The 13,566-nt window shown below is 34.7% G+C and overlaps 2 protein-coding genes across 2 annotated transcripts in view; both read left to right on the plus strand.

The window, feature by feature from the left end:
- LOC107469166 (serine/threonine-protein kinase SAPK2-like) overlaps positions 1-5,372 on the plus strand; it is a 37,330-nt gene extending 31,958 nt beyond the window's left edge. The window contains exons 8-9 of the mRNA XM_016088548.3: positions 4,819-4,917; positions 5,047-5,372. Of these exons, the coding sequence (XP_015944034.1) occupies positions 4,819-4,917; positions 5,047-5,334 (387 nt within the window). The 3' untranslated portion in view covers positions 5,335-5,372. The remainder of the gene's footprint in view (positions 1-4,818; positions 4,918-5,046) is intronic.
- A 4,766-nt stretch (positions 5,373-10,138) lies between these two features.
- On the plus strand, positions 10,139-11,242 carry LOC107469042 (uncharacterized). The gene has a single exon (XM_016088434.1). The coding sequence runs from the start codon at positions 10,139-10,141 to the stop codon at positions 11,240-11,242; it is 1,104 nt and encodes a 367-aa protein (XP_015943920.1).
- The last annotated feature ends 2,324 nt before the right edge of the window (positions 11,243-13,566 follow it).

Below are 13,566 nucleotides of genomic sequence, written 5' to 3' on the forward strand. Positions count from 1 at the left end.
TTTGCCATGAGACAAGGCTGTGATTTAGTCTCAGACTCTTCATCATCATCATCTGAGTCATTTTCCAAATCTTCCCATGTGCCCATCAGTCCCTTCTTCTTCACTCTTTTCGGCTTCTCCTCCTTTTTTAACTTGGGACAATCAGATCTGAAGTGACCCATTTCCTTGCAATTGTAACAGATTACTTTGCTAAGGTCTTTCTTCATCCTCCTTGAGCTGCTGCCTTTGCCTTTGAGTTTCATCATTTTCCTGAATTTTTTTTGCAAACAACACAAACTCATTTTCAGAAGAATTATCACTGGATTCATCATCCAGAGGGTTAGTCACAAAAGAAAAGGCAATTCCTTTCTTTTTTGAGTCCTTTTTCAAATAGCAATTCCTTTCTTTTTTGAATCTTTTTTCAAATAGGAGTTTTCAAAAGCAAGAAGATTTCCTCTCAAATCATCAAGTGTCATGGAATCTAAGCTACTACTCTCAGAAATAATTAAAGCTTTTGTTTCCCACTCTTTTGTAAGGCATCACAACACTCTTCTCACTAGCACAGATTCTGAATGAGTAATTCCAAGAGCATCTAAGCGAACAATGATGAAGTTGAACCGTTCGAACAGTTCATCAATGGACTCTCCTTCCTTCATTGCAAACATTTCATATTCCCTGTTTAACATGTCTGTCCGAGTCTTCTTTACAATGGTGGTTCCTTCATGAGTGATTTGCAATTTGTCCCAGATTTCGTTTGCCGTTGTGCATCGTGATACTCGTCGGTACTCCTCAAAGCTGATAGCACAGTTGAGCAGATTGATTGCCTTGGCATTTAACTCCACCTTCTTCCTATCTTCCTCGGTGCAGCTTGCTTCTGGTTTAAGAATGACCACTCCTTCAGCACTTGTGGTAGATGGGAATTGAGGACCTTCTAAGATAATTTTCCATAGTCTGTAATCCACTGCTTGTACAAATATTTTCATCCTCTCATTCTAATAGGTATAATTTTTCCCATTGAAAAGGGGAGGTCTGTTGCTTGATTGACCTTCAGCCAGATTGTAAGACACCACATTTGCGCCACTGTTTTCTGCCATGAGGATCTTTACTCTAAGATGCAAAGCTTGATCTCTTTGAGACCAAGCTCTGATACACAACATAGATGAACAAAGGACCTCTAAGACATCTATGGCTTTTTCTTTTAATTTTGCACTCTCTGCCTTTTTCCGCTCTATGGCTTTTTCATACAAACCTCACTTGTTTGCCTTTTCCATGAGACTCAAGACATGACAAAATTAAACAGAAAAATTCTAAACAGAATACATTGAAGGAGAAGAGAAATCTATTAGCTCAGGTAGCTCTGAGAACTCTGTGCCTTGCCACTCTCAAATTTTTTCCTTGCTTCAAACAGTGGTTGTCCACCCTTATTATAGAAGAGAGGAGCCTCCACTTATTGAAGCCAAAACCGAACCAACTTCTTCCTCCTTCAACATACAGAACCGGTTCGGCCACATAGAGAGAAAAGAGATAACCATGCAAAACCCAACATGCAATTACCTCTAGTCCTTTCTTGATCATCACCCTTCATCAATCCGGGCTCTCCATCCTTGGCTTGCTCTCCAAGATGGATTTCTGGCCCTTGATGCTTCATGATGATGATGACTTCATCTGCTTCAATCTCTGCCTTCAACCATCACTTCGCCACTCTAGCTACTCCCTGTGGTGGTTGAGCAGAATCAAAGACAAGCCATGCTTCAAGAATCTCCCTTGCTGGCCGAATTTTCATCTTCCTTTTCTGAGCATGAAGAGCTCGAGATTACCTCACCAAATCTAACCACATTTGGTGAAAATCTCAGCCACTACATACTTTACTTTTTCCTGCCATCATTAACTTGATGGTCTTGATGCATGCGACTTCTTCTTTTTCTTTGTTGATGAGCATAGCGTCCATGGTTTACTGGACAAAGACCGAAGAAGAAAAACAAGAAAGAGATGAATGAGAGAGAGGAAAGAGAAATAGTAGTTAATGAAACAAAAGATAAAAGTGAATCAATTTCCCTTTCTTTTTACTGACAAACGTGTAGCCTTGGTGCTTGCAATCAAATCACTTTATCAATTTCTCTCTCATAGTTCCCATGTAATAAATGATAGTTGAGTGTAATTTGAAATCCACCACATGTTTAAATTTTTGGATCTGTTGAAAATAATTTGGCTTCCCTCCTCATTGTTTTCGGGTAATGCATGAGGAATTAGCATTGCATATAATTGGGCTTAGTTTCATCAATTATTAAATCTGGCCCAAGTAATAACATATGCTTTCCTGATGAATTTTTTTTTGTTTCGGATCAAGCATAGGAAGCTCTCATAAAAAATTAACCATGGGCTTGGTTGTAATCAACATTGAGCTTGGCCCATCAATATAAAATTTCAGCCACTTAGTATAAAACATGTAACAAGGCTGGTTATTGGGCTTAAGCCAGAAATTCATTTTTCGGCCCAATATAAAATCTGCATAACAAAATTATTAATTAGGCAAATATAAATTAAGATTAAATTAATAATTTTGTAATTAAATATTTTAATAATATTTGTTCATTATCAAAATTAAATAAGAGTTTTCCAAACTCATCAATCTGGATACCATGTTGTGTCTGACATTGTAGTGGGACAATGCAAAATTGACTTGAGATTAGAAATTGATGGTTGAGAGGTCACTTGTGTGTTGCTACAAAATGACATTGATAGTGATGGTGTAGCTTTTAAAGGTTGCTATAAGGATTAGCAAATTTTTATTTGAATAAATAAAAGCATAGTTAATCTTCAAAAGTTCTACCTTTTTAGAAGCTCCTATTATGCCAAAACCTCTACCACATTTATATCATCTTCTATTGTAGCCAACACAACCTCTATCATAGTCTTTTCCTTGTGTTGAACTATCTTGATTCTCATTTTTTTGAGTGGCATGTGCTTGTATTGGCCCTAATTCCACTCCTTCGATCATATTTATAAATTCCTCTTGCATTATTAGTGATTCTAATTCAAGCTTACTTTTTAATATTTGTTCCATTCTGCCTAAGGCTTTCAAGATTTTCAATATAAATTCATACTTAACAACTATATTGACAAAGCTTCATCATTGAAACACGAGCTTGCTATAAGACAGTGATGTTGAACTTCCCAATCCATAAAAGCTTGAGGCTATTTTTTTGCACTGACCTTATTTTAAGTTGAACTTTTGAGGAATCTTTCTTAAATTAAGGTGATTTTGGAGTTTATTGATCTTGATGCACATTAATGCCTGTTTCTTCAATACTTTAAAATTACTTTGTTGAGTTTGACGGAGGCAAATATCGAAAATAAATTTTGACGAAAAAAGTTTGTAGGAACTTTTGGTGCAATCAAATTGTCTTTAGGCACCATGGATTTGCAGCTTTGATATTATGTGAGGTATCAGATTTTGTAGAAAATGAATGGAGAGACTAGAGAAAGAGAAGAAATTAAAGTTTTTAAAAGATAAGAGAATTTCTGTTATATTGAATGAAATGAATTTGAGTTACTTTTTTACAAAGTAATTGAACTAATCTAACAACTTCTCACAACTTTGCTGACATGGTATAACCAACTTATTAAATAAGTTGACTCTCAACCAACATGGATTAGTTTATTAGTTGGTTAACTAGTCCGCTTAAGCAAGGGTTTGTAGTTCGAATTCCATTTTGTGCGTGTAACAATTCGTTAGCCAACGATAAACTTTTAAATGAAGCTCAGATCTGTAACAAATTAGTCCTTTCCTTATTGGATTGATAAATACTGTAATAAAAAAAACTAACTTGATTCTCACGGGCACTCTTTTAGCATCTCTCTCAATAACACTAATAACGATTGCGGATATAAGAAAAGAAATGATTTTTTTTGCTGTCAATAAAATAAATAATATATTTTATAGGCATTACTCATATATAAAGACAACAAAAACAACTTTTTCCAAAGTTGTTTATTTGGTCGCAATTAAAAAACGTGTTTTAAAAAATGTGGATTAATAATAAAAACGTAAATTATGAATACAATTGAATCAACAAGTAAATTAAAAGATTTAATAAAAAATAATTAAATTATCTAAATTAATAAACCAAAAATTAATAATTCTAACTAATATTAAATCAAATGACACAAATTTTTAAATTAATATAAAATAATTTTTTTCAAAATCTCAAATTTACCATAAATTTTATTTAAGAAATTCAAAAATATATAAGAATTGTTAGACTAAAAATAAAATAATTAAAAATAAGAATTGGTATATTAAAATATAAATCTTCAAATATTAAAAAAAGGATTATTAAAAGAATTGTAAAAACTGTAAATAAAAATTTAACTCATAAAAAAATTATTAAATTCATAAAAAATGAGAGAAATATCAAAATGATAATGAAATGGAAGTAGAAAAATACTATTATAAAATTTATAAAAAAGTAAAAAAATAAAATAATCCTTTAATAAAATTTTTGTTAAAAATTTAAATTTTAAACAAATTAAAAAAGTTAGTATCAAAACTAGAGTAACGATTTTAAAAATATAGCAACATTTTTAATAATGACAATACTTTTAAGTAAAAAATTTAATATATAATAATTTAGTTAATGAACGAGATGAAACATCCTTATTTAAAGACGTTTTAAACGTTTTTGCCTAAACCACTACTATATTGTATAATTATAGACAAAACACAAATTTTCTTTTAGTTGCCTTTGCTTGCATTTGCCCAACGAACAAGTGGAGATAGTATAATAATTTATTAAAACAATTTTATAATTTTAATTATCATTTTTAATATTTTGACAGAGAATTCTCAATGCCCACTATTCTATTCCAAACTATGTTCGTGTCTCAAAGGATTGTGGGCACCTTCTATCTCAAATATTTGTAGCAAACCCAGAGAAGGTACTATATAATTATCAAAATACATTGTAATTATTGATATAATTAATATTTAGCTTTATATCACTAGCGTAATTTAGTTATTAAATTATCACCTAATTTTTCTGACAAATTGTTCTAATTTTATTGAAGAGAATAACTATACCTGAAGTTAAAATGCACCCGTGGTACCTAAATAACTTGCCAGAGGAATTGATGGACCAAAGGGGATTCAAGTTGCAAAATATTGGTGCGGATGATGATGATTCATCATGTCAAAGCATTGAGTCAATACTTTCAATAATTCAAGAGGCTAGGAATTTAGGAGTGGGAAAAAAACTCAGTGGACAATTTGTTGCGGGTGACATTGATCTTGATGACATGGATGCTGAAATTGATGATATCGAAAATGGTGGCGATGATTTTGTATGTGCATTGTGAGGTCTTATGGTTATAACCTTTGAAAAAACTATGTTTAATATTTTATTTGTAGTTTTTTTTCAAGAATTTTGTATAAAAAGTCAAAACTAATTATAATTTTATTTGCATCTATACATAATTAAACTAAGTGTGCAATTTAAATTTGAAACTCAAAATATATCTACAAAATCAGAATTAAGAATTAAATGTTAAAAAAAAAGTGAAAGATATTATGCAGAGCAAAAGATATTATTACATCCATTAAAACTTGAATTAATTATCTAAGTTGAAGAGAAGAATAATGAGAATCTTAGTAAGAATATGCAGTTAAAGTCTCTCGGACTTATTTCTGGACTTAGCTCAATATGACTTAAATTTTGGAAAATGAAAGGATGTGCTAGAAAAGGGAAAAAATTATATGGGGCAGATCAAAATTCTCTTTCCTTGACCCAAGAGCTCTCCTAGGATTTTGAAGGAGTGTAGTGAATCCATCCGTACAACATCGTGCATCCATCGCTATAGTGCTAGACATACGTCGGTAGAATCCTGTTCCATTGCCAAACCAAATGTCAAACAACAAAGAACCCACACCACACACCTCAACAACTGAACATGAAGAAGAGGAACCACTGATACTATTCAATAATGAAGATATAGAAGAGGGCTACAGAACTGCAACAACAACTTAGTTGGAAAACTGCTCTCAGACAAAAACATCAACATCTCATGGATCTAATCTGCTGTGCATAACATATGGAAGAAACCACGGGGAATGAGGATCGTTGAGCTGAAACCAAAACTCTATCAGTTCTTTTTTCATAACGAAGCTGACCTAGAAAAAATCCTAGAAGGGAACCCTTGGTCCTTTAGAAACTCATGGCTGATATTAAAAAAGTGGGATAGAAAAGAAGAGCTAGAAGGGGAAGGACTGAACCAAGCAGACATCAACGTCCAAATGTGAAACTTGCCTGAACATTGTAAGACAGCCAGATTAGGGAGGAAAATAGCAAGATGCTTAGGAGAGGTAAAGGAATGTGAAATATACGAAGTCACAAGAGACCAAACAAGGTTCCTTAAGGCAATAGTTACTGTGAACATCCATAAATCCCTTCTCAAGGGAGCAAATCTGGGTAGCAAAGAAGATGGACTAATTTGGGTGGACTTCAGGTATGAGAGGCTACCAAATTTCTGCTATTACTGTGGAGTCATAGGACACGAGGAGAACAACTGTGCCAAAGCTATTGAAGACCAGAAAAAAGGGACAAATAGATCCAAAAATATGGGTCCATAGCTAAAAGCAGATAGTTTGGGTACCAAACTAAACAAGGGCAAAATGCAAAACAAGAGCGATACAGAGGAGAAGAAGGGGATAAATGTACCCAACCTGAAGAAACTTAAAGAGAAAATGCTGGAAGGGCTGGCAAAGCTAACAATGGCCGAAGAAAACGATATAGAAGGAGGAACTGGAAGCCCCGCCGAAAGAGGAAGCATAACACCAACAAAGCTCCAAGAAACAAAAGCACAAGAATTAAACCTGACACAGAACCATAAAGGCACACAAGAAGTAGAAGAGCCAGACAGAATGATTATGGGCCTGGAAGACATCATAACTGGAGATAGCGTAGAAACAGAAGAAAAAGGGAAGCAAGGAAAAGAAGAGAACAAGGAGAAAGGAATGTCAAAGCATCTAAAAGACTCAACCAACACAATGAGCACACCAACCAAAGTAGGAACCAAAATGTGGAAAAGACAGGCCAGACAAGCAACCGCGATGACAACACGAGGAAAGAAAAATAGTGAAGGAGGAGCACAAAAAAGGAAGATACAAGAAGTTAATGAGATGAAACTGGACAACCCAGAGCCAAAGGTGAGGAAAGGCACACCAGAAGATACAGTCACAACGGCAGCGGCTGCAGGGTAGCCCCGCCGAGACCAATGAGACTCATTAGTTGAAACTGTTAGGCTTGGGAACCCATGGACAGTCCGAGCTCTGTCAAAGCTCATAAGACAAAAAGGACCCAACCTAGTCTTCCTAATGGAGACAAGAAGAAATGAGGCTGAAATGCTAAGATTAAGGTATAAAGAAGGGCTAGCAAATATAGTAGGTGTCGACTGTGAAGGTGAAGGAAAATAGCGGGCAGGAGGTTTGGCGGTACTGTGGGATGAAACAATCGATGTAATGATCAGATCTATATCTATTAACCACATAGATATGGAAGTGAAAGACATGGCATGGATGATTTTCGGAGACTTCAACCAAATCATGGGGCAGCATGAAAAACAAGGCGAGAATCTGGTCACATTCTCACAAGTTGAAGGGTTCAGAGAAGCTATCCAAACCAATGATTTACTTGACCTGGGTTTTGTGGGTCACTCTTTCACTTGGACTAATGGGAAAGGAGGGGAAAGCAATATCCAAGAAAGATTAGACCGAGCCATGGCGACTCTGGCCTGGAAAGAATCCTACCCGAAGACTGTGGTGTAACACCTTAACAGGTACAAGTCTGATCACAGCTCAATTCTTGTAGATATGGAAGGAGATCAGGGAAGGAGGAGAAAAATTCCCCATAGATACAGATTTGAAGAGTGCTGGTTAAGGGATGAAAACTGTGAAAAAATAGTCAAAGAAGCCTGGGAAAGGAGTGATCAACCGATTTACATGAAGCTGAAATAATGCAGAGAAAAATTATACAAATGGGGAGAGGAGAACTTTGGAGATATCCCAAAGAAAATAAGGTCCCTGCAAAACAAACTTCAGCACCTCAACACTCTAAAACAAGAAGAAGGCACGCTTTTGAAAATCAAAGAAGTAGAATTTGATCTAGATGAAGCATTAAAGGAGGAGGAAATCTGATGGGCTCAATGCTCAAGAACAAATTGGCTAAAATATGGTGATAAAAATTCCAAATTTTTTCACCAGAAAACATCGCAAAGGAAGAAAAGGAACTGGGTGAGCAAAATCCATGATGATATGGGCATGTGCCACGAATATGAGGAAGCTATTGAAGGGGTCATGGTGGGCTATTTTGAAACGTTGTTTGGTTCAGAAGAAGTAGAAAACATCCAAGAAACTGCAGCAATAGTAGGAGGAAGGGTTGGAGAGGAAAAAAGAGACTTCTTAAATTAAGAGTTCACGCTAAAGAGGTTCTCCAAGCACTCAAACAGATGCATCCTACTAAAGCACCGGGGCCTGATGGGATGCCAGCTCTCTTGTATCAAAGAATGTGGAAGATCATGGGGAGAGATGTCACTGAACAGGTCCTAAATGTCCTTAATAATACTGTTGATCCAACCCTACTCAATACAACTCACATTTGCATTATACCCAAAATAAAAAACCCAACCCACACAAAATATTTCAGACCTATCTCTTTATGCAATGTTATCTTTAAACTTGTAACAAAAACTATTGCAAATAGACTCAAACATATCCTACCGGATATTGTTGGAGAATTTCAAAGTGCTTTTATGCAGGACAGGCTTATAACGGACAATGGACTGGTGGCTTTTGAAATCTTTCATTACATGAAGAAAAAAGTTGCAGGACAAAAAGGATACATTGGTTTGAAACTGGATATGGCAAAAGCATACGATTTGATTGAGTGGAACTTCCTAATAGAAGTGCTGACAGCAACGGGCTTCTCAACAAAATGAACCAACCTCATCTGGAGATACATATCGACAGTGTCCTTTTCGGTGCTGATCAATGGGAACCCAAGCAAGAATTTCAAGCCTAGCAGAGGACTAAGGCAAGGAAATCCACTATCGCCCTATTTGTTTGTTCTTTTTTGCCGAGGTTCTATCAGGACTATTAATTAAAGCACAGGAAAGGAAGATGATCAGGGGAATTAGAGTAGCAAGACAAGCACCACAGATAAATCACCTTTTTTTCGCAGATGACAGCATACTCTTCTCAAGAGCTACAGATCAAGACATCCAATCAATCAAAGAAGTTCTGGTCCAATGCCAAGCAGCCTCGGGCCAAAGGATCAACCTTGATAAATCAGAAATCTCTTTCAGACAAAATGTACCAATTATCAGACAAACGCTTATATAAGATTGGTTAGGGATAAAGGCAGTAGAGCAACACTCTAAATACTTGGGTCTACCTACTTTTGTAGGAAGATCCAAAAAAGAGGTTTTCGATTTCATCCAGGAGAGAATTTGGAAGAAGCTCAAAGGTTGGAAAGAAAAGGTACTTATCAAGAACGGGAAAAGAAACTCTGATTAAAGCAGTAATCCAAGCGATACCCACCTACATCATGGATGTTTCCAGATCCCAAAAGGATTGTGCCAACACATAGACGCAATGATTAGAAAATTCTACTGGAGAAGTAAAAATGGAGAGAGGAAAATGCACTAGGTCAAATGGGACAAGCTCTGCCATTCCAGAATTTTGAAGGATTTAACTCGGCACTGCTAGCCAAACAGGGATGGAGACTTATGAAAAAACCAGATTTCCTAGCCGCTAGACTCAAAAAGGCCAGATACTACCCAAGAATAGATTTTCTGGAATCCACAGCAGGCTTCTCACCAAGTTATACTTGGAGAAGTATTTGGAATGCCAAAGGAGTGCTTCAAATGGGTGGAATTTGGAAAATTGAATCGGGCAGAACAGTCAAAATTTGGGGCTCTCCTTGGCTCCCAAATCAGAATGGTTTCAAGATTTGGAGTCCTATTAACTCTTTAGGAGAAAATGCAGTTGTGAGAGACCTTATGGATGAAAATGGAAATAGATAGAATGCCAGGCTAATTAGAGAAAATTTTTTGGAGTTCGAAGCTCAATAAATCCTAACAATTCCACTACCAATCACAAATCTACAAGATGAATTTTACTGGAAATTCACAAGAAATGGAGAATTCAGAGTTAAAGGTGCATACCACCGAATTATGCAAGAAAAGAATCGCCAAAAACAGAAGCAAACCCCTCCTAGACCTGAACGAACCAAGATGGGGGAGATTGTGGAAAGCCAGAGCCCACCCCAGAGTAATAAACTATGTGTGGAGAGTGTTGAACAATTCACTTCCAACTCGCCTCAACCTGCAAAAAAGAGGAGTGAATTGCATAGCGCTGTGCCCAAGGTGTTGGAAAAAGAAGGAAACAGAACATCACCTACTCAAAGAGTGTGAATTTGCTCGTTGTTTCTGGTTTCATAGCCAATTGGGAATTCGTACCTCAGATTTCCTTGATTTGGACATCAGAAAGTGGATTGAAGAATTATTGGATAAATTGGACATGGATTTGCAGGGTCTTTTATGCACGAGCATTCTCCACCTTTGGGTTGCACGAAACGAAGTCCTCCACGAAGAAGTAGATAGATCACCCATGGAAGTAGCAGACAGAGCCATGAAGAATTTCAAAGAGTACCAAAAAGCTCTCACAGTAATTGAGGATGTAATTCACCCACCTCCGCTAGGTTCACAAAGTGTAGAATTTTGGAGAAGACCACCAACCCACAAGCTGAAAATTAATGTGGATGCATCATGCATTGATGAGGAGACAGTGGGAATAGGAGCAGTGGCAAGAGACTCAGAAGGAACCATACTCATGTCTGGCATGTGGAAAGTAAATTTATCTATTAAGTCACATGAGGCTGAGGCTTTAGCATGTTTGATGGGCTTAGAAAGAGCTCGAAAATGCTGTTTTTTTGATATTATTGTGAAGAGTGATAACATTGAGGTCATACAAAGTCTTAGAGAAAAAAGAATTCAAAGTAATTATCTCAGTACTTTTATTGTTGACTGTTTGCATCTAATTCCTAGTTTTAGATCAGTAGAATTTTCACATGTTAAGAGAAATGGTAATAGGATAACTCATGAATTAGCAAATATGGCTCTTACCACTCCAAACACAATGTGGATGGAAGAAGCACCCCAAAATATCTGTAATATGGCCTGGTTAGAACGCCTAGGACCTATTCATGAATGATATTGCTACTTTTACCCGTCAAAAAAAAAGAAAAGGGAAAAAATTAAAAATAGATTAATAAAAGAAAAGCTGGCAAAGGCGAAGTTAGTTAGAAGAGAGGGATATATATATATGTGTGTCTCTCATCTTATAAACTCCTCACTCTTTCTTACTTTCTTTGATGTGGGACTAATTTCATACACTCCTCACACTTACAACATTAATATCTTTTTCATTCTTCCGTACGTTATCTTTATTCTTACAAACTCTCTTACCCATTTCCATACTACAATTGTTATAGTTGTACATGTTAACCATTCTCTTATCAATATATACACATGGTACTTGCTTTGTAGTTAGATCCTTGTATATGTCACCATCAATACTAACTATAACTACATCTTCGTAGTTAAATCCTTGTATATGTCACCATGAACATTAACTATAACTACATCTTCGATTTAAAGCTTGTAGTAGAAAAAAACACAGCTTATATAAGTCTACTAATGCATCACATAACAAATATCAAAGGATAAATATGCACATAATCAATGACATAACCAGTTGGATTAATGATCATGCCTTCAAGTTCCTCGAAGTCATCATCCTTGACACTGCAAACGAATATGATGTTGAATCACAAATGTAGGGCAACAACAGATTGTAAATGAAGTATTGCAACTTAGGTTCTTATCCTTGACATGAGGACCCCGGTCATTACTTGGATAATAATGATCATCAATCCTGGAACTAAATACCTCAACTCCTAAGTCAATAAAAAGATGCAAATCAACGCAGACAACACAAGGAGATGTATCAAATAGCTATTGTTGTGCTAAAAATTTAGCACAAATGGTCGATATCGAAAAAAATTGACAGTTAAAGTTGAAGATTTTATACGTAAAGCACACTATGATTGAAAAAAATAAAAATGGGTTAGGCTTGATGGTCAAGTTGCTTTATGCTTAATGTCCAAATTTACTTGAGGTTCAAGACTATTTGGAGTTCAAGTTTGCTTGAGATCCAAGACTACTTGAGATTTAAGACTACTTGAAGTCTAAGTTTACTTGAAGTGTAAGACTACTTGAAGTGAAAATTTACTTGAAATCCAATATTATATCAATTAGTTTAGATTTTTTCTCTATAAATAGGATTAGTTTCAATAAGCTAGAAAGGCTTCCATTCATTCACACACTCACTCACTCTAAAAATTTTTAGTCACACTAATGCAAAGAAACATGAGTTACGAGTCCATGTAAGTATTGAGAGATTCCATTTTCTCTTTTAGTAATTTCAATTATGTTATTTCCTTTCTTTTATTGAAACTAGTATTTTTATCCATAATAATATTACAGGAATATAAATTTTTTAAAACTACGGTCTACTTTATTCTGACAGTATAGATTATGTATGATACAAAATATTTATAAAATTAAACTACTTTTAAAAAAAAAATTATACGTTGACAAAAGTCTCTAGCTAAAAAGACCAAGGTCTTTCTGGATAAAAAAAATCAAATAACAAAATTTTTAGTTATTATTTTTATATAAAAAAGACTAATTTTTTATTTGCATTATATTATTTTGTTATTTTTTTCTATAGAACAAAAAGTTAAAAAAAATAGAGAATGAGAGAAAAGAGAGAAAGATAAAGATGAAGAATGGGAGTGAGAGTGAGAGTTTGTCAATTTTAGAAGAAAAAATTTTATTTTAATTGTAATAAAAAAATATCAGATGACATATTTTGATTTGTCAAATTACTAATATAAAATATAAATTATATATAGATTGAAAATAGTAGAGAGAAATAGAAAAATGGAGAGAGATAGATGAGAGAATTTAGGAAGGGAGTTTATTAATTTTGGAGAAAAATATTTTCTCTCAATTTTTAATAAAAGAGTGTCATGTGACACATTTGATTTTTAAATTAGATAGTAATATATGATACATAATATAGGTATATTTCAATTTCAATTTCAATTTTAATATTCTAATTTTAATTTTAATATAATTAAAGAATGTTATGTTGCACATTTTGATTGTCAAATTAGTAATTAGTAATTGATATTGATAATGATATATAAAATAGATAGAGTGGATGAAAGAATGAGAGAAATAAAGAAAGGAAAAAGGAGGAAAGGAGAACTCTTTAATTTTGGAGGAAAAGATTTGATTTCAATTGCAATGAGAAAGTGACATGTGGTACATTTTAGTTGTAAAATTAGTTTGGAGGAGAGAAGAATTCTCCTTAATTTTGGAGGGAAAGATTTGATTCCAATTACAATAAGAAAGTGACATGTGGCACATTTTGGTTGTAAAATTAGAAATACTAATGGATATTCCCGT

This window comes from Arachis duranensis, chromosome 10 (assembly GCF_000817695.3).
Source record: "Arachis duranensis cultivar V14167 chromosome 10, aradu.V14167.gnm2.J7QH, whole genome shotgun sequence".
NCBI lineage: Eukaryota > Viridiplantae > Streptophyta > Magnoliopsida > Fabales > Fabaceae > Arachis > Arachis duranensis.

What these genes read in the sequence shown, in the direction of transcription:
- LOC107469042 (XM_016088434.1), top strand. Translation starts at nt 10,139, where the DNA reads ATGAATTTTACTGGAAATTCACAAGAAATGGAGAATTCAGAGTTAAAG.